The sequence below is a fragment of the Heteronotia binoei genome, chromosome 8 (genome assembly GCF_032191835.1).
Source record: "Heteronotia binoei isolate CCM8104 ecotype False Entrance Well chromosome 8, APGP_CSIRO_Hbin_v1, whole genome shotgun sequence".
NCBI lineage: Eukaryota > Metazoa > Chordata > Lepidosauria > Squamata > Gekkonidae > Heteronotia > Heteronotia binoei.
This window is the reverse complement of record NC_083230.1, coordinates 12,443,736-12,465,871: the sequence shown is the minus strand read 5'-3', so window position 1 is coordinate 12,465,871 and position 22,136 is coordinate 12,443,736. Positions and strand designations below refer to the sequence as shown.

Sequence of the window (22,136 nt, the reverse complement as noted above, 5' to 3'; positions counted from 1 at the left end):
TGGACCCTAAGTTGCACGGAAAGGCAGCAAAAATGTTGCAGATAATAAATATAAAGCATAACAAATGGAAACAGGAAAAATGACGTAAGGAGATGAAGAAGAAGATATTGGATTTATATCCCGCCCTCCACTCCGAAGAGTCTCAGAGTGGCTCACAATCTCCTTTCCCTTCCTCCCCCACAACAGACACCCTGTGAGGTGGGTGGGGCTGGAGAGGGCTCTCACAGCAGCTGCCCTTTCAAGGACAACCTCTGCCAGAGCTATGGCTGACCCAAGGCCATTCCAGCAGGTGCAAGTGGAGGAGTGGGGAATCAAACCCGGTTCTCCCAGATAAGAGTCCGCACACTTAACCACTACACCAAACTGGTTGCACATGAGAACCGGGTTGCACTGGGAGAACCGGGTTTGATTCCCCACACCTCCACTTGCACCTGCTGGAATGGCCTTGGGTCAGCCATAGCTCTGGCAGATGAGGAAGGCACACTCCTATTTAGAAAGGGATAGGAGCAAGCAGTGTGATATCCTGTTCAAAATAAAACAGCAGCGCCTGTGCTCTGAAAGACAGGTTGAGCTGCAGACATTAGAAGGTGAATGCTTTCATCTGTTCCCCCAAAAGCACTCATTTGCTGATTTATGCATGTCAAGCTGCTACAGATGATGTAACAGCTGGCCAGCTGATAATACTAGCAAGGTGGATGGTGGTGGTCAGCAATTTAGGAGACATCGCTGAAGTATCTTTTTTCAAAAAGGCACTTTTAGAACCTTGTTATGCACCCCTTTCCTGAACTTTCAGTCTTTATGATATATTAAGCACTGGGATGGAAAAAGCTAAGCTGATTTTTCACTCAACCTTGCCTAATTCCCCTCCTTCCTACAGCCGCCCTTCCACGTCTTTTATCCATGCAGGTCTCGAGATCCTTAACATGGTTTTGTTTGGTGGTCAAGAGGGGGCTTCTTTCCACCCTTTTTAACAGCAGAAAAGCCGGTTGGATCCAACCTAACGTATGACCCCCCCACATTTCATAAGTATAGCTGAATATGAATATTATCCTTTAATAATATACTAAAATGTTGTATTGCTTTTATAACTAACGAACTCATCATTGTGATATTTAAAATTCTACAATGTCAACATCAACTACATAGCGTCTTAAATACAAGCAAGCCAATACAAAATGTTGCAGTAATGAGTGATGGGAACAACAAAGGTCACACTGTGCATAGTTTGGTGTAGTGGTTAAGTGTGTGGGGTCTTATCTGGGAGAACTGAGTTTGATTCCCCACTCCTCCACTTGCGCCTGCTAGCATGGCCTTGGGTCAGCCATAGCTCTGGCAGAGGTTGTCCTTGAAAGGGCAGCTGCTGTGAGAGCCCTCTCCAGCCCCACCCACCTCACAGGGTGTCTGTTGTGGGGGAGGAAGATAAAGGAGATGGTGAGCTGCTCTGAGACTCTTCGGAGTGGAGGGCAGGATATAAATCCAATATCTTCATCTACCTCACAAGGTGTCTGTTGTGGGGGAGGAAGGGAAAGGAGATTGTGTGCCGCTCTGAGACTCTTCGGAGTGGAGGGCGGGATATAAATCCAGTATCTTCGTCTACCTCACAGGGTGTCTGTTGTGGGGTGGGGGGAAGGGAAAGGAGATTGTGAGCCACTCTGAGACTCTTCGGAGTGGAGGGCGGGATATAAATCCAATATCTTCATCTACCTCACAAGGTGTCTGTTGTGGGGGAGGAAGGGAAAGGAGATTGTGTGCCGCTCTGAGACTCTTCGGAGTGGAGGGCGGGATATAAATCCAGTATCTTCGTCTACCTCACAGGGTGTCTGTTGTGGGGTGGGGGGAAGGGAAAGGAGATTGTGAGCCACTCTGAGACTCTTCGGAGTGGAGGGCGGGATATAAATCCAATATCTTCATCTACCTCACAAGGTGTCTGTTGTGGGGGAGGAAGGGAAAGGAGATTGTGTGCCGCTCTGAGACTCTTCGGAGTGGAGGGCGGGATATAAATCCAGTATCTTCGTCTACCTCACAGGGTGTCTGTTGTGGGGTGGGGGGAAGGGAAAGGAGATTGTGAGCCACTCTGAGACTCTTCGGAGTGGAGGGCGGGATATAAATCCAATATCTTCATCTACCTCACAGGGTGTCTGTTGTGGGGGGGGGGGGGAAGGGAAAGGAGATTGTGAGCCACTCTGAGACTCTTCAGAGTGGAGGGCGGGATATAAATCCAATATCTTCATCTACCTCACAGGGTGTCTGTTGTGGGGGAGGAAGGGAAAGGAGATTGTGAGCTGCTCTGAGACTCTTTGGAGTGGAGGGCGGGATATAAATCCAATATCTTCATCTATCTCACAGGGTGTCTGTTGTGGGGAAGGAGGGTAAAGGAGATTGTGAGCCGCTCCGAGACTCTTCGGAGTGTAGGGCGGGATATAAATCCAATATCTTCTTCTTCTTCTTCCAATAATGAAAAGATGGCGCTCATCTTCCCGAGAAGTTTATCCAGTATTAAGTTATTTAAGTAATAGCATTTCTTTGGCACACGCTCTCCTTTCTGACAGGCAGTGTCACAAATATATGCTCCGTTCTGCTCAACATCATTTTGTTAATGCTCTGTTCGTTAATTTAATGAATTATCAAGAGAATGTGTTTAGAATGGGCTGGTGCTATCTTTCGCATTTCATTTAATTAAACTCCGCTTTTGCAATATGACAGTCAGCATTTCACGACAGGAACTGTTTTAAGGATGAAGGTAGAAAAATGTTTCAGACCGCCCCTGCTAAAACACATGAAAGCATAATCTAAAATTACCCTTCCACCCACTGCAATTTATCTCTAATGTTAGGGATGTTATTCCAAAGTTAGTAATTAATTGGATTCCACAGAGAAATTATTCAGACATTCCTGATAGCAAAAGGAGGCACAAAGGCACACACCATGGTGCCAAAGGACAACTATAAACAACTGTAGCGCCTCTCTCAAATTAAGACAATCACTAAACTTAATGTACAATGAATGCTGGCTGCCTTTTGTACGTGGCCATTACTATGCGGCAAAGAAATTGGCATTGACTTTTGATTACCTCGCTTAGCAAAATATAACAAAAGTGGCCCACGCTCGAGTGGCTTTCCTTTAGTTGTCGCAGTGAGTGCCCACAGGTCACTGCGCCACAGGTTGATCAGGGATGACACCTTTGCCTTAAAACGCTGCATTCTGGTCAGGACAAAACACTGCAGAGGTATCAGCTAGACGTTTCAATATTTTCAACGAAATACGCTTTCAGCCAAGCTGCATTTAGTGTCTCACCTCACTTTTGTGACTTACCGTCGATCCGGCTAACCAGTTCTTCCAGCATTTTTACTTTCTTCTGAATACCAGGCTGAGCAAAGGTGTAGTTGTCCTAAAAAGATACAAGGGTAAAGGTTGCCCGCTGAAACAAATAAGAGGCACTACATGAACACTTCACTGAATATTATCTTTCAAAATGCAGGTCCAGCCTTTTGTCTCTTACCCTTGCGGGAAGAGCATGAGGTATCACAGATGGGTTTTTGCAAGTGTATCCATATTGCTATTTAATGAGGATCTATTTACAGCAAGAGCTTATACTGATATGTTTAGGCAAAACATCTGTATTGCAGTACATAAAGTTTTCCAGCACCTGACTACACTTATTCATCCCCTGTCCATTAATAAACTTAAGATTTCTGTTTGAATGTTATACCGCCCAAAGTGCCATTTCAAAGGGTAAAACAAGACGGCTCCTGTTTTTCCCGTTAAGTTCCTGAGCTGGGCTAAAAGCCAAATTATATTCTGTGTGGCAGGGTGGGATAATCTAACTACCCAAAATAGTAATATTGACACACTACTTGGAGCTGCTCAGTCACGGCAGGGAACAAAATTTTTGGCGGAAAAAATCTGCCTTGCAGCGGGGGAATGACAGGGGTTTGTCATAATTTTTTTTTTCCAAAATGTGTCAGTCTTGAGAACTTCATATATGACAAGTTTAAACATTATGAAAAAACACTGTCATTTACAGCGCGAAGGGATGAATAATAATAATAATAATAATATTTTATTTTTATATCCCGCCCTCCCCGCCAGGCGGGCTCAGGGCGGCTAACAGACATGGGGATCCCATGATTCACATAAAACAACATAAACAGTTTTAAATATATCAGTCACAAATAAATTATTTAAAATAGTTAAAATATATAAAATGGTGCTAAAATACAAAGAAATTGATAGCTTTGATGTTGAAAAATAACTGTATGCCTCCCCTAGAACAAACAATACGATCCAGGTTCTCATTTTAATGTTTCAGATATAAGAATATGAACCACAATTAAGCTTTCTTGTTCGTTCCAGTATTGTGCCTGATGCTGTCTTAACCTTATTAAATTCTGCAGGGCGTTTTTTAAAAATCACTTCTCTTGTTAAACAGAAGCCGTTTTAAGGAATGAGGAAAATTCTGAGGGGGATGGCAACAAAAAGAGAAGGAAATATTTTAATATGGTCACTGAAAGGGAAAACATGGTTGCACTTACCTGATGTCTACAAAGTGTCTGGGACTGCACAGTTGCAGACCTGCCAAAGAGAATTCTTGTACAAATTTCCAGAAATCTACAGCTAAGTGCTCCTCCTCCTCTCAGCATGTAGTGGACAAGATTAGTTTTCCACCCAGAGATCACACAATAAGGAGGAAGGGAAGCATTCTCCCTCAATCCTCCTCCTGCTGCTGTGGAGGGAGGGTTGTGTGCCTGCACAGAAGACACTTGATGAACATCAGCTACAGATGTTTTCATCTTTATGTCTTCTGTGCTGTCCCACATGAGAGATTAGCAAGCAGATTTACCATGAAGGAGGGCATGGGTCATTTAACAAAAGAGTGATTGTAACATATGTTTCCTGCTGTGACTGACCAACTCCTAGTTGTGTTTTAATATTACTATTTTTGATAGTTAGATTGTCCTTCCCTGTGACACAGAATATAGTTTGGGTTTTAGCCCAGCCCAGGATCTTTCCCCAAACCCACATCTCCTATGGAATCGATGTTGATGGAATAATGCTTGATAAAGATCAATGGTGAAGACTAGGGTGCAGCTTTGCAGATCTCTGAAATGCCAATGGAGACCCTAAGTTCAGAAGAAGCAGCTTGAGCTCTCATCAAATGGGCTTTCAGAGGAAACAGGCACTCTAAATGAGCTGCTTCATATGAAATTGTGAGAGTAGTTGCAACCCATCTGGAAAGGGTTTGTGTAGAAACAGCCTTCCCTTTCTTTGGTTTAGCAAAGAAAGTGAACAAGTTTTTATCTTTACAGAATGATGAGGTATGACTTAAATAAAACAATAAAGATTGTCATGTGTCCAAAGTGTGCATGATCTTTTCTGCTAGGGAACTAGCATTGGGTTGAAAAACAGGTAGGGTCATGTTCTATGGAAATATGAAAATGGGAGACTACTTTTGGTGTAAACTCTAAACTAGGCCTCAAAATGACCTTGCCAGCATGCAATCTAATGAAAGGCGAGTCATGTCTCAGTGCCCCGAGTTGTCCCACCCAACGAAGAGGGGTAACTGTAACCAGAAAAGCAGTTTTATAAGGAAAAAGGGAAAAGAAAAATTGCAAGAGGCCATTGGTTCGAATGGTTGATCAACAAACAAGAAAGAACAACAACAAACTCCATTCTGGAACTGATGGTTTAGTAGATAGGTACAAAGTTGAATAAACCTTTCAGGAATCTTTTTGAAAGCAAATTGGAAAATATTGGCCTGGAGTCAACACCAAAGTAGAAGGCTAAAAGAGCTATCAAATGTACCTTAACTGAGAAGACTAAGAGACCTGCATCCACTAGCAACGGGAAATAATAAAAAATTTTAAGTTAAAGGACAAGATTCTGGTATTACCTTCCATTCCCCAGCCCACAGAGTGAATCATGTCTTTTTGGATTGGCCTCCAAGTAGACAGTTTACAAAAGGGAAGTAAAACTTTAGCCACTCTGGTTGAATATTGGTTTATGGAGAAATGAACCATGCATGCAAATGGAGTATTGGCACATTGTAGTGCCATAAAGTTCCTAAGGTGAGAATGTCTGGAGCCAGTGGCAAGGGATGACTTCACCTTTGGAAAGGTCTGTGTCCGCTTCAGCCATTGTCAAGCCATTAAGATACACATTGTATTGTCAATCTTGAGTTTGGTCACCAATTGCTGGAGGACGGGGAAAGGTAGGAAAGCGTAGTACATGGCATTCAACCAAGTCAGGAGAAATGTGTTCTCCAGACAGTAAGTGGACCCAGGGGTCCTTGCATGGAAAAGGTGGCATTTTGTACACTGAAGACAGGAAGATTTCCAGTTCAGCTCCCACTCATGGAGGGATGCACCTCCCCAACTCATGAAGTCTGCATTGACATTGTGAATCCCAAATAGGTATGAGGCTACCAGGAAGATGTCCTGAGACTGACGTTCCTCCCAAATTTCCAGAGCAAGAAGACAGTATCCCCCTGCCTGTTTATATAGCAGAGGACAGTTGTGCTGTCTGTGAGGACAGAGTGTCAGAACTTGTAACTGTGATCTTTTAGCTTAGCCAAACTGTCTCCATGTTGTAACTCAGAATACTGACAGCGGTCATTGACCCAAGCCTCTTTGCTATGCTAAATATTTAGGGCGGTAAGACAGGCGGCAGAAAGTCTCTGCTTAACATCCACAGGTGCCCTTTGAAGCCGGGCCGTTTGGCCTTCGCAATAGGGGGGCATCCTCCTTGGCTGATAACGAAGGCTGGGAAAGAGACAACCACTTGGGACCGTGTGAATCACTGTGAATTATTGTTTTATTATGCTTTGCTGTGGGCATAAAATGTAACCAACTGCCCAGAATCGCCATTACTGTTATTTCGTTACTATAGTACTGAAGTTCTTCCAATAAAGATTCCTAACTTGCAACAAGTATTGGACTCTTCTGAAGTTCATCCAAGTTCTGACATTATAACAGTAATCCTTTTGTTTGGGCTTATCGGAACTGGCAACCTGGCCCTATGGCGGCACTGGAACCAGACAACGGAGAGCCCACTATTCCACCAGATGAAGAACCCCTCGACCCGAAGGTAACTGGCGCGAGGAGGAAGATTAAGGTCCCCACGCCGTTCACCGTCGACGCCTTCCCCTCCCGAATCTGGAGCCCGAGGAAGTCAACGGCCGCTATGGAGGCCGCGGAGCAGCGCTACCGACTCATCGCCACGGGCGGAGGAGAAGGGGACGAGGATGAGCCCAGAGACGAGGGGCTCGGGACTTACGGTGGAGGGGACCCGATTCGAACGCTACGCAACGAGATGTTCGATTGGGTGAGAGAGATCCACGACGAGGTTCACGCATCCCGGACCCTGATGGCAGAAGAGATGCAACAGAACCTAGGAGTGGTCCGCGACCAGATCCGTACGCTCCAAGGGATCGTGGCCGCAGGGCAATCCCCGGGGGGAGGACCAGTGGGCCCGCCAGCAGGCGCGCCGGCTGGACCCCCGGCAGGGGCTCCAGTGGGGCCGCCGGCTGGGGCTTCAACAGGACCGCCGGTCGGCCCCCCCAGCGGGACCCCCCGCGGGGCCGCCGGCCGGACCCCCGGCCGGTCCTCCGGCAGGTCCCCCGGCTGGGCCACCAGCAGGACCGCCAGCCGGGCCTCCGGCGGGACCACCAGCCCCGCCACCCGGCGGACCGGTGGCCCCAGTGGCTCCGGTGGCTCCCGCTCCAGTCGCCCCAGCCGGAGGGGACGGAGGAGGACACCGGGAGCTGAAAATCACCTTCGACGGGGATGCAGTGGAATACTTCACGATCCAGTGCAACGTGTTTTTCACGCACTGGGGAGCGGGGTACCCCACGGAAGCAAGCCGCGTAGCCCACATCGCCTCCAGACTAAGAGGGCCGGCCCAGAAATGGTACGTGGGGCTCTACACGGGGCGGAAACCCGAACTAGCCACCGTGGCCGATTTTCTACAAGCCATGCTTCGGCAATATGGAGACCCCCTGCGGGAAGAGAAAGCTGTCGCGGCCCTGCAAAGAATCGAGCAAGGCAACCGCACCACCCGGGAGTACGCCACCGAGTTCATGGGCTACTGTGCGGCAGCCAGAGGGTGGAATGAAGTCATGAAATACACCGCGTTTAAGAACGGCCTGAACGCGAACATCCTAGACCGGTGCTACCACCAGGGAAGACCAGATACCTTAGTGGGATGGATCCAACTGGCCGGGGAGGTAGAGACCGACCTCCAGCACGTCGGGATGCGGCGCCAGCAGCAGAGCAAGAAGGCAGGAAAGTTGAGTCCCTCACCGAGCAAGACAGAAGGAAAGCGGGGCCCCGCGACCTCAACTCCCTCGGCAGCAGCACGAAAATGCTACCGGTGTGGGGACCCGAATCACCGGCCGCCAATTGCCCAGGGAAGCCGACCCCGACACCGCCGCCACCTAAAGCGACGCCCACCGCGCCGAAGAAGGGCGGACGAACAAAGGAGCCCAGTCGGGGCACCGTCGCCACTTCGCTGGCGATTGACGAGGATATTACCACCATAGAAGAATCCAGCGAGGAGTCCTGGGACCAAGAGTCGGCGGGAAACGACAGCGACCTGCTTTAATCAGTGCCGTGAAGCGGGTCGACAAAACGCCGGCACTACTGACGGTGAGAGTTACCGGGGGGCTATTGTTCATGGCAGTCACCCTTTTGAACCCTAACCTAAAAAGATTCATGCACGCCCGGGCCTTAATTGACTCTGGGTGCACTCGGGACATCATTACCCCCCGCTTAGTAGAAGCGCTGGGACTAGCCACGTCTCCCCTCCCGCACCCCATCCAATTTGAGCAAATGGACGGGACGCCAATGCGGGGGGAACCATGCACCCTAGAGACCCAGGCCATCCCCGTGGGGACTGAAGAACACTGGGGGGTGGAGGCGTTTGTCATAGCCCCTTCTTGCTCCTTCGACGTGGTGGTGGGATCAGGATGGCTAGCAAGACACCAACCGGACATTCGATGGGCAGAGCAAATAGTGCGGTTCCCGGATTGGCGGTGCGAGCACCACCACTGGAAACCGGAGTGGGGCCCGAAAGCACCCCCGCAGAACGAAAGACTCTGTCTCACCCTCGAGGAGATAGGATCGATCCCCAAAGAGTACAGGGACTTAAGGAAAGCATTTAGCGAGAGGGAGGCGGACGAACTCCCCCCTCACCGCCCCACGGACTGTGCCATTGAACTCATTCCGGGGCAAACGCTACCGAAAGCAAAACTGTACTCTATGGGCTGGGCAGAGAAAGAGGAGCTGAGGAAATTCATTGACAAAAATCTGAAACGGGGCTTCATCCGACCAGCTACCGCCCCCCATGCCGCCCCAGTATTGTTTCGCAAGAAAAAGGATGGGGGGCTTAGACTTTGCACAGATTTTCGCGGGATAAACGGGATTTCGATGTCTAATGCTTATCCGATCCCGTTGATAAGAGACCTCCTAAACACAGTGGCCGAGGGCAAGATCTTTACTAAGCTCGATCTCAGAGACGCGTACTTTCGCGTGCGGATTAAAGAAGGAGACGAGTGGAAGACCGCGTTCAACACGCCTATGGGACAGTTTGAGTACCTAGTCATGCCATTTGGGCTACAAGGTGCACCAGGGGTTTTTATGAACTTTATAAATGAAGTGTTGAGAGAGTTCCTGTTCAAGGGGGTGGTGGTGTACCTTGATGACATCATTATCTATTCAAAAGATCTTGAATCTCATGTGCCTCTTGTGAGAAAAGTACTGGCGACTCTTTGTAAGAACAAACTGTATGCTAAACTGTCTAAATGTGAGTTCCACAAGACGGAACTAGACTATCTGGGATTCCGAGTGTCAGGGGAGGGACTGGCAATGGACCCCGCAAAGATCCAAGCTGTTCTAGATTGGGAACCGCCCCGAACCCGACGGCAGTTACAATCTTTCATCGGGTTCGCAAATTTCTACCGCGGATTCATTAAGGGGTTCGCCCGGGTGATGCTCCCCCTCACGGAGCTCCTAAAAACGAAGGGGAAGGGGGAAGCGGCGAAAAAACCCGGGACGCGCTTAGCTTGGACACCCGAGTGCCACCGGGCGTTCCAAGAACTTAAGCAACTCTTCACCTCTGAACCAATATTGGCCCACCCGAATGAATTGAAACCCTTCGTGGTGCAATGCGACGCCTCCGACGTCGCCGTAGGAGCCATATTGATGCAGAGGAACGAGGAGGGGGAACTGCGTCCCTGCGCCTACATTTCACACAAATTCTCAAACGAGCAAAGGAACTGGTCAGTGTGGGACAAAGAGGCTTTTGCTGTAATGTTCGCCTTGAAAACTTGGAGATCCTGGTTAGAGGGAGCCCGAGTCCCCTTTGAAATTTGGACCGATCACAAAAACTTGGAGGCTCTCACAGGCCGCCGCAAACTGACCGCTAAACAAATTCGGTGGGCGGGCTTCTTTGCCAAATTTGACTTTGTGCTGAAGCACATCCCCGGCACTAAAAACTTTTTAGCCGATGCACTTTCGCGCATGCCCCAGCACGAAAGCCAGAGGGAGGAAGTGATCGACTCTCTCATCCCACCATCAGCAATTGCGGGAGGGGTCACCACCCGTTCAGGGAAAACAACCGGGGCCCCAGAAACACCACAACAGGAGCGCTTCGCCTCAGAAGCGGACTTAGAAGGCGCAGACCGCCCCGACGGGCTAGAGCAAGGGGAGGGGGGGCTTTGGCTCCACAAAGGGAAAATCTATGTACCTAAGTCCATGAGGAAGGAAGTACTAGAAAAGTGCCATTCCAATCGCCTGGCAGGCCACTTTGGGTATATAAAAACACTCCACCTCATCACACGGCAGTTTTGGTGGCCAAAGCTAAAAAGAGATGTTTCTGAATTCGTGCTAGCCTGCCCTACATGCATCATGTCCAAACGCAGAGGGGGAAAACCCCCCGGACACCTCGTCCCTCTCCCCACGGCTAGCCGACCCTGGGCTGTGGTGTCTATGGATTTTATAGTGGAATTACCCCCCTCTCAAGGGAAAACAGTGATATTGGTAGTGGTTGATACTTTTTCAAAACAAGCCCATTTCATCCCTTGCAAGAAATTACCCACCGCCAAAAAACTGGCCCAACTCTTCTTCAATCACGTGGTCCGCCTACACTCATTCCCTGAGAAGGTCATTAGTGACCGCGGGCCGCAGTTCGTTGCCAACTTCTGGCGGGAGTTTTGCAAGCTAGCTGGCATCGAACAAGGACTTAGCTCAGCCTACCACCCACAAACGGACGGACAGACGGAGAGGGTGAACGGGCTTCTCGAGCAATATTTAAGGTGTTACATTAACTACCAACAAACAAACTGGGTGGAACTGCTGCCCTTCGCAGAGTATGGATACAATAACAGCCTCCATAGTTCCACCAAAACCTCCCCTTTCCAAATAGTCAACGGCTACGAGGGGAAACCTTTCCCAAACCTCCCCCTTCCGGCAGGACCTAAAGAACCTACGTCTTGCCTCCAGTGGTGGGAGGGAATAAGGGGAGGGTGGAAAGTGATTCAAGAAAACCTGGAAGAGGCAAAGAGGGAATACAAACGGTACTTTGACAAGAAGCATGCTCCTCAGTGGGACATGAAAGAGGGGGACACAGTGTTCTTATCTACAAAAAAATTGCCCCTTCCACAAGGGTGCCGTAAACTCGCACTTAAGTATCTGGGGCCATTCAAAATAAAGAAGGTTATCGACAAAGTAACTGTCGAGCTAGAGTTACCCAAATCCCTCAGTAAGATCCACCCTGTTTTTCATTGCAGCCTTCTTCGCAAGGATCCTGGAGCTACGCCATTCCATCCCCGCCCCCCGGAACCGCCGCCGACATTAGTGAAGGGTCAGAGTCACCATGAGGTGTTAGATATTCTAGACTCAAAAATCCGGAGGGGGGCGTTGTACTATCTTATTAGATGGAAGTATTTTCCCCCTAGCTGTGATGAATGGGTAAAAGCTACTGATGTATCTGCTCCGCAACTGCTGAAAAAGTTTCACCTACTGTACCCGCACAAGCCCAAGGCGACGAGCTTAGGGGGGGCAGTATGTCAGAACTTGTAACTGTGATCTTTTAGCTTAGCCAAACTGTCTCCATGTTGTAACTCAGAATACTGACAGCGGTCATTGACCCAAGCCTCTTTGCTATGCTAAATATTTAGGGCGGTAAGACAGGCGGCAGAAAGTCTCTGCTTAACATCCACAGGTGCCCTTTGAAGCCGGGCCGTTTGGCCTTCGCAATAGGGGGGCATCCTCCTTGGCTGATAACGAAGGCTGGGAAAGAGACAACCACTTGGGACCGTGTGAATCACTGTGAATTATTGTTTTATTATGCTTTGCTGTGGGCATAAAATGTAACCAACTGCCCAGAATCGCCATTACTGTTATTTCGTTACTATAGTACTGAAGTTCTTCCAATAAAGATTCCTAACTTGCAACAAGTATTGGACTCTTCTGAAGTTCATCCAAGTTCTGACACAGAGACCACACAATTGGTAGTCTGATGGCAAAAGGATAGGAGAGCATACTTTATCACTAGAAGTCTGAGAAAGTTTATGTGATGGTGAGTAAGGTGCACTTCCCAAGAGGCACCCACACAGAGGCCATTGAGATTGCTCCCCATCCCCACAGAGATGTGTCTGTTGTTATTTTCAGCTATGAGACTAGTGGATGGAATGGTGCACCCACTAGGAAATTCCAGTCCCACCATCCCAGGGACACCAAGACAAGGGGCAGCAGGCACAGATGAAGGGATTGTGAGTGAACTGAAGAGTCTGAACAAATTCTATCGCACATCCCTTCGAGAGGACAGAGAGGACCCATCTGTCTTAAGTGATTTTCCTCCAAGGTGATAATTGATAGTTAAGGTGCGTGGCTCCAAAGGAAGTCAGAATGACACTTGCAAGGGGCATGTGAGCTGGAGGCAAAGACCCTGTTTGGTGGTTTTAGACCTTCCCAGTTGAGATGTGTTGGTGGAGAATTTGGGTTTAGATCCATTAAGAACTTATGGGGTGTTCTGTTGGGACCTTGGATGCCAGGGCTGGTTGAGTGGTTGTTTATTGAAAGGTGGGTAGGACCAGGGTTTGTTTCAGGACCTGGATTTTGATGGTCGAGAGGATGAGGAAACACCCAAATTACAGAAGGTCTTGAAACTCTTACCAAATCTTGAAGTACTGTATCTGTGGTGGAACTGAACGGACCTTCCCTTTCAAATGAGAAGTCCTCACTGTACACCCTAGTGTCTTGCTGAAGGGACATGGAGCGTAGTCAAATGTTACTGCCATAATGTTACTGCCCAAGTGAAAATCTTGGCAAAGATATCTATAGAGTGTTTGGCTGAGTTCAGTTGTCGTTTTGCCAACAATGTCTCTTCCTTTTGGATGAGCCAAGCTTCAAGGCATTTATTCTTAGGGACAGAGGTCACAAAGGGATGTGGAGGAGGAGACTTGCTCCCACAGAGCATACTGGTACCTCCTTGTGCATGCAGCATAGTTAGGATGTTTTTTGCCTAGGGCCCCTGCTGAATAAAATTTGTGGCCAAGGGGTGTTCAATGCATGTGTTTGCCCCGGGAAGAAGATGAGACCACTATGGAGTTAGATTTGAGGTGGGAAAACAGAAATTCAGCCCTGGCCTCCAGGATCTTATACATGTGGTCAATTCTCCTGGAGGAAACTGGAGTAGAGGCAGATTGGGCCAGGGAGCCTTAGCAGCTTTTAGGAAGACTGATGTCATTGCCTATGCAATGGGTGTTGAGGTGTCCATGTAGACTATGTTGAAGACTGTGGTGGTAATGATAGGTTGGGGTTGAACAGCAGAGAGCGCCAAAGTATGAGTCAAGGGTCAAGAGCCATGGGGTGCTCCTGGAGCCTTCACTGACAATGGAGGCCCAGGTAGCAGCCACTGCCAAATCCGCATTTTATCATCTTAGGCGGGTAAGGCATCTGGTTCCATACCTGGAGCGTAGCAACTTGGCAACAGTGATCCATACAACAGTCACCTTGAGAATAGACTACATGGGGCTGCCCTTGACTCAACTTCGGAGGCTGCAATTGGCGCAAAACATAACAGCCAGGTTGTTATTGGAGCTACCTATATAACAGCACATTCAACCTGCACTGGAAATGTTACACTGGTTGCCTATGGCATTCAGGATTCGTTTCAAGGTGCTTGTCATAACCTTTAAAGCCCTATATGGCCTGGAACCTGTTTACCTTCAGGACCGCTTCTCCTCATATGTGCCCCGAAGACCACTACATTCGGGGTCCCAAAATCTTCTTAAGATCCCTGGACTGAAAGAAGTACGATTGTCCACCACTAGAGCCAGAGCATTTTTGACAATAGCCCCCGCTCTGTGGAATGGCTTCATCACCTTCCATACACCAGAGCTTTTTCTTGTTCCTCCTTTTCAGCTGCTTGACTTGCCCATCCTCATGTCACTGCTTCTAGGTCTGAAATTGTCTTCGACACAAGTGGTCAGCTTTTTGGATCCAGACCATGAGATTGACCTCACTCAGCAAACCTCTCAGCCATAAAAATCCAAGATGCACGTCTGATTATCTGTATTTGTCCAATGGGATTGTCAGTGATGTGGAGCATTAGCTGCTTCCCCTTAACTGTTGAAGGCAAGTTTAAATAGTTCGGTCTTACAGGCCCGGCAGAACTGTGGCAGGTCCCACAGGGCCCTGATGTTTTTGGGGATGGCATTTTGTCAGAACAGCATCAAGGACTTTTAGATTTTTTCAGAGTCCTTTTTGTGTCTCTTCTGCTTGTCACGTCTATGCTCCTTACTCAACCTGCATTTTTTGGAAGTAGTAGAGATACCAGGTCAGTTGCCAGGACCTGGTGTTACAGCACCAATCACTCAGTGCAGAAAGTCTAAGTCATCGGGGTGGTAAAAGTTGAGATGGTGACCAATATTGGGGTGAGCCCTAAAACGTCATGAGAGGCGGCCATTGTTGGCGCTGAGAGTATTGCTTCAAGAAGTATGGTGCAAAGTTGAGCTGCCTGATTTTTTTTCTTGTCTGTTTAGAGAATCTGGAGCAGTGGCTGCAAGATTAATTCTGAAGGGCTTTTCCAAGACAAAGGAGGTAGAGAGAACGGCTGTCTGGGGTGGGGGGTGGGGGAATCTTGCTGCAACACTTAGCACATTGTTTGAAGACCCCACAATGTTTTCCCATAAGCCAATTTAACAAAAATGGAAGGGAATGGGTCCAAGGTTGAGGTAGGGAAAAGGGTCCAAGATAGAGATGGAAGGGGATTGGGTGGGGTGGGGCCTGGGCCCCAACCGGGAGGAAAGTTCAGTAAAACAGTCAATCATCCTCCACATTCTCTCTCACACAGCTGAAGGAAAAGGTGAAGGAGAGACTCTCAAAGTCAAAATAAATCAGAAAAAAAATTGAAAAAAAGAATGCAAAAAGGATAGGTTACTGACCAAGGCAAGCTGAGTGGATCCTATCCGAAGGGTGTCAGAAAGGGAATGGCAAAATCCTTGTGCCCATTCTTGTGAGCATGAGCAGCGCAGCCCCTGTGAGTGACACTCGAAAGGGTTCAGAATTCTGTTTTAGCTTTATAAGTTACTGATTAGGATCGGCGCAGACACATTATATCCTGTAGGTATGATGCTCAGAGACCACGAAGAATATTAGCACAGATTTCCAACACTTTGATGTTGAGTTGAGATTCCCCTGGACTCCGATGCCCATTGGCTAACAGGGAATTACAGTGAGCTACCCTGCCTAGCATAAGGCATCTGTATAAAGCTGAAAATCAATGAGGGGAGGAGATAAAGGAAGGCTTCTCAATAGATTGGCAGTCTTCAACCACCACGACAAAGGCTGGACAACTGTAAAAGGTAATGGAGAAACGTTTCCATTGTAGTGCTATCCCCATCCAGAAACACCTCAAAACCAATTCTGTAAAGGGTGCAAAATGTGGCAACAATTGTTTCTATGGCCCTAGCCCTGGAGGCAGTCAGAGTCAAGCCTAGCACCAATAAATCCTATATCCTGCATCGGAGTCAAAACTGATCTCTCAAATTTATAACTACTCCTAAGCACAGCAAAGTGTACTGTGAGGGAGATGTTCAATGTCAAGGCAGCCTTGGAATGAACTATGCGAAGTAAGTCATCTAAGAATGGACAGATGCAGCACCCCCGCAATCTCAAAAAAGCTATCACAGCCGAGAAACATTTTGTATAGACCCTAGGGGCTGTTGCAAAGCCAAATAGAAGAGCAGTGTACTGGTAGGAATGTTGTCATAAGTCAGCCTGAGCTGGAGTTGCAACCTGAGTATAAATCTGAGAGCTCTCTCTCTCCAATGAAGAGCTGCCTGTTGGGTCTCGGCCAGCAGATCAGACACAAGCACCCACTGTTGATAACTCTCTCTCCTACTGAGAGCTGCCTGTCGGGTCTTGACGCAAGCACCCTCAGCTGACCCTGTTAACCCTAAGCTACAGGAAATCACACTGGCAGATCAAACAACTGCAGTCAAGCCAACTACCAAAAGTCAATCCAAATACCAAAAGCTCAGAAGCAATTAGCTGGCCGGCACAAGCTAATCTCTGTTTTCCTGACTCCCCCAGGCAATGTTAGGCTAAAAGGCAAAGAGTATTTCAGGTAAGGCAGAAGAGAGAGTGAATAATGGCCCACTGGAGACTGCCAGACGAGAGCGGTTGTGGGGTGGAAGCTTAGTAAATTGGACAGGCAGCCTACTCATAATAACAGCCAGAAGAAGCAGGAAGGTCGTGGACGCAACAAGTGCCTTTGGTATTGATCCACCCACTCTGCTACTCCCAGACCTTGACTCTTGACTCCTTGCCTATCTTGATCCTTGATTCCTGGACTGGATTTGGACCCCCAGCACTTCTGGACTCCTGACCTCGGACCTGTACTGACCTGGCTATTCAACTCTGACTACTGGACTGGACTGACCTCTCTGCTCTCTGGAGCCTCAACCTTGGACTGGACTCTTGATACCTGCTGCTGCCTTGCTTGCTGGACTCCGCCTGGCCCATTGAGAGGACCAGACCACTACAAATGGTTTGCAAACCTGAAATGCAGGAACTTCCTATAATCATTATGAATGGCAACATGAAAGTACATGTCCTTTAAGTCTAGGATGGCAAGCCAGGAATCCTGGTCTAACAGGGAGATATGTCCCCCAAGTTAACATTCAAAACTTATGAACACATATTTGTTAAGGCATCTGAGATCTAGAATTGATCTAATGCCCCCTCCTTTTTCTTAATTAAGAAATACCTAGAGAAGAAACCATATTTGTGTTTACTTGTACTGACTGAATCACAGCTTTACGCAAGAGGAGCTGGGTCTCTTTGTGAAGAAGGGAATAAGGAGAAGTAGAGGAGGAGATGGGCACATAATGATTACAAAGAGGGAGTGTTTTAAACTCCAAAACATAACCAAACTTTAATATATGTAAAACCAAGGAACCATCAGTAGTAAGAGTCCAATGGTCAGCAAAAGGAAGTGACCTGGCATCAAAACTTGACAAGTAGTCATTGCTGTGACCTGTTATTAGATAAAGGCTCTCTGGGATATTTTCCAGAGTGTCCCATTCTCAAGATTGTAACTTTTTTGTGTGAAAGCATGATGTGCATTATGTGCAATATGGAGTAATATTGGAGGTCTGAGGTTTGTACTCTCTCCCAAAAGCAGGTTGTTGGTTGCGATGATGAGGGAAATACCTTGGTTTAAAGGTAGTCATCTGCTGTGAGGTTGGCCCCAAGGATTTCACAGTAAATCTATATTTCTTGTAATTATTCTATCACCTCATTTGTTCACTGAGCAGAGTTTTGTCCTCAAAAGGAAGGTCTTCAAGTTTTGCTTTTGTATCTGGGGGAATGGTAGAAGCTCTTAACCAGGAGTTTCACTGTAGCACTACAGCAGAGCTATAGATCAACTAATGGTGTCTGCCATATGCCTGGAAGCATTCAATTCTTTAGCCAGTTTCACCCCTTAATCTGAACACTCTTTGCCTTTCTTTTTTATCATCTGACAAAGAATCAACAAGTTCAACATCTTGTCCCAGAGGTGCACCTGATACTGATAATGGGCCATGGTGGTGTTAAAGTTAGCAATGTATAACCCTAGGGCTCCAGAAGTGAAAATCTTCCTCCCAAATATTTCTAACTTACACACCTCTTTATCAAGGGGAGAGGAACACATCCCACTTGATTGTTTAGCTGGGAGAACCTCCAACACAATAGAATTGGTGAAGGATGGTGGTGTAGAAACTGACACCCTTCCTGTTTTGTACATGGTCTCCACCTTTTTGGTGGGAGGCTGCACACAAGCAGGTTTTGCCCATATAGTTCATGTTATATTATGAATCCCTTTGATCAAAGGCATAGAAATAGGTTCAGAGTCAGAAGGGTAAAGAATATCCATCACAGGATCTGCCTTTTTAGGTTTTGGAGGTGTATAGGCAATGTGCAGAGCTTTCAGCTTAGAAATTAATTGTTCAGAGCATATTTTAAAATCCTCGTAGGGGATGCAGGTTTGGGATCCAACAGTGTCATCTGGGAACAGCAGTGATGTTGATTCAGAGTTGAGGTGGGAGAAATGTTCTGGAAGAGGCTCCTGAGATATAGTAGGTATGGTACAATGGTGGCTCTCTGAAGCTGAAGATTGTCTGGGCAAATGAGATTGTCTAGGGGAGTGTCAACATTGAGAGCAGTCCCCGTTATACCAAAGAATAGAGGCATAAACCATGGAAATATCTGTCCCCATTGAGATGGGTAGCCTCGCTCAAAGCAACAGGATGATGGTGGCTCATGGGGTGGAGGTAGAGTCTTTGAAGTAGTTGTGGTAGATGGATTTCAACATCATCTGAAAATCAGCTAGCTTGATGCTCTGGATGGCAAATCAGATTTCCTTGTATGCTCTGGGGTAAGCCCAGAGGATCAATGTCTACAATGAGAAGGTGGACTGTGACATTGAAGCAATCAAGACCCACGCTCCAAAGTTCGAGGCGACACAAAGCGTTGATTCCAATATTATAATGGGGAACAGTGTCAAGAGATGGTAGTTTGACATCTAGACAAAGTTGACCCCGAGCGACACAGGGATCGAATGCTGTCATTGAGAGAGTCTCAGAAGCTTATGTACATAGTTGCTCATCAATGGAAGGCACATTTTTCATTTTCTTTTTTCAGTCCAGACACTTCTTAGGGATTTGGTTTTTTGTTTTGTTTTTTTTTTGGGGGGGGGGGGCAGGAGGTTCAGAAATCATTCCAGAAAGCATTAGAAGCCTCCACTAAGTTTTTTGTTGGTTTGCTTGGGCTGACTCCACAAGAAGTCTTGGTTTTAAACAATTTATTGGTAGCATATGGTTACAAAGCTTATCTATTTCTTAATTTTTTCTTTTTTTTCACATTAACCCATATGACATTTTTATCCCCCCTCCCTCCAATGTTGACTTCCCCGAGGTTATAAGTTCAAATCCATACTAAAGGCACTTCTGATTGCTCAAAGTTCCGTATATATATTCTTACAACTAAAAAAATGTCCAATATTTCTTTACTTTCCAAGTTTTCTCCATATATCCTTTAAATTTTCTCCACTCCCTTTTGAATATCTCTAAGTCATAGTCTCTTAGTGTTCTGGTTAATTTGTCCATTTCACACCACGATAAAACTTTCATGGTCCATTCCCATTTCTCTGGTATTTTTTCTTGCTTCCAAAGCTGCGCGTACAAAGTCCTAGCAGCTGATAACAGGTACCAAATTAAAGTCCTGTCTTCTTTTGGGTATTTTTCTAATTGTAATCCAAGTAAAAACGTCTCTGCAATTTTCTTAAAATCATAGCCCAAAATTTTGGTGATTTCTTGTTGTATCATCTTCCAGAATTCTTTCGCTCTTTCACATGTCCACCACATATGGAAGAAAGAACCTTCATGTTTTTTACATTTCCAACATCTATCCGACATTTTCTTAGCCAATTTTTTCGGAGTCATATACCACCTATACATCATTTTAAAACAGTTCTCCTTAATGCTTTGACAAGTTGATATCTTCATTGAGTTCTTCCAGAGGTGCTCCCATGTTTCCATTTGTATTTCTCTATTCACATTAATTGCCCATTTGACCATTTGAGACTTTACTACTTCTTCTTCTGTAGACCATTTCAATAATAACTTATATACTTTTGATATCAATTTTTCATTGTCACCTAACAGGACTCTTTCCAGTTCTGTTTGTTCTCGTCTAATCCCCTCTGATTTTATGTCATTTTCCATCAAACTTTTAATTTGTTGCATTTGAAACCAATCATAATTGTTATTTAGCTCTTCTGAGGTTTTTAATTCAATTTTGTCTCCTTGAATCTTAAGCAGTTGGTTGTATGACATTTCTCTTTTTTCTTCAGAATCAGCTGTTATTTTTATTACTTCTGCTGGCACTATCCATAATGGTTTTCTCTCGTCCCCGTATTTCTTGTATTTTATCCAAGTATTTAGTAATGTATTTCTGACATAGTGGTGAGAGAAAAAACCATCCATTTTATTCTTCCCATAGTACATGTATGCATGCCAGCCGAATCTATTTCCGTGAGCTTCTAACCACAAAGGTTTTTTATCTAACAGCATTATCCAATCTTTTATCCATGTCAAACAAACTGCATCGTGGTATAGTCTTAGATCGGGAAGCTGAAAACCTCCTCTCTCTTTGGCATCCGTTAAGATCTTCATCTTTATCCTTGGTTTCTTTCCGGCCCAAATGAAATCAGAGATTTTCCTTTGCCATTTGTTGAATTGTTTTGCTTCTTTTACAATCGGGATGGTTTGAAACAAATACATTATCCTTGGCAAAATATTCATTTTGATTGCAGCTATCCTGCCCAGTAAGGACAAGTTGAGTTTATTCCATTTCATCAAATCTTTGTCCATCTTACACCACAGTTTTTCATAATTGTTTTTGTATAAATCAATGTTCTTCATTGTTATCTCTATTCCAAGGTACCTAACTTTGGTTGTGACTTCACAACCTGTCACCTTTTGTAGTTCGTTTGTTTTATTTGGTTGCATGTTTTTACAGAGGAATTTCGATTTCTCCTTATTTATGTATAATCCTGCTAGTTCTCCGTATTCTTTTATCTTAGCTAACAGCAGTGGTGACACTTGAACCGGATTCTCCATTATAAACACTATATCATCTGCAAAAGCTTTATATTTATAAGAGAATCTTCTAATTTTTAGACCTTCTATTTTTTCATCTTTTTGAATTTGTTGTAACAAAATTTCAAGAGTCATTATAAACAACAATGGTGATAGCGGGCATCCTTGCCTTGTTCCTTTACTCACTTTCAATTCTTTGGTAAGGTCTGCATTTATACACAATTTTGCATGCTGATCTGTATATATTGCTCTTGTCATTTTTATAAATTGTTCCCCTAAATTAATTTTTTCCATTACCGCAAACATAAAGTCCCAATTTAAGTTGTCGAAGGCTTTCTCTGCGTCAACAAAAAATAAGGCCACTTCTTTTTCCGGGTGCTTTTCATAGTATTCCACAACATTAATAACAGCTCTTACATTGTCCCTTATTTGTCTTTTAGGAAGAAATCCCGCTTGGTCTTTGTTTATAAAGTTGGTCAGGTATTGTTTCAGTCGCTCTGCTAAAATTCTTGTATAGATCTTATAGTCATTATTCAACAATGAGATTGGTCTATAATTTTTTACGTTTGTGCTATCTTTATCTTCCTTAGGAATCAGAGAGACTACAGCTTCCCTCCAGGTCTTTGGGATTTTCCCTTCTTCTCTTATCGTGTTTAACAACTTCAACAGTTTGGGTGTTAATTCATCCTTGAGAGATTTGTAAAATTTTGACGTGAATCCATCTGGCCCTGGAGCTTTACCCTCTTGCATTGCTTTTATTGCTGCTTCTATTTCAATTTTCTCTATTGGGTCATTTAATATCTTTTTCATATGTTCCGTCAAAGGTGCCACCTGAATGTTTCGTAGATACTCTTCCACTTTTTCTTTACTTACATTCACACCCTTGAATAAATTTGCATAGTATTTAAAGAATTCTCTTTTAATTCCTTCTTGATCCACTACTGTTTTCCCATTTGCCATGATTTTATTTATAGTCTTATTTTCTTTCCTTTTT

At 45.8% G+C, this 22,136-nt stretch overlaps 1 protein-coding gene across 1 annotated transcript in view; it reads right to left on the bottom strand.

The window, feature by feature from the left end:
* The window catches only part of TBC1D22A (TBC1 domain family member 22A), a 261,287-nt gene that overhangs the window by 91,646 nt on the left and 147,505 nt on the right, over positions 1-22,136 (bottom strand). Inside the window, exon 10 of the mRNA XM_060244773.1 lies at positions 3,313-3,388. Within this exon, the coding sequence (XP_060100756.1) occupies positions 3,313-3,388 (76 nt within the window). The remainder of the gene's footprint in view (positions 1-3,312; positions 3,389-22,136) is intronic.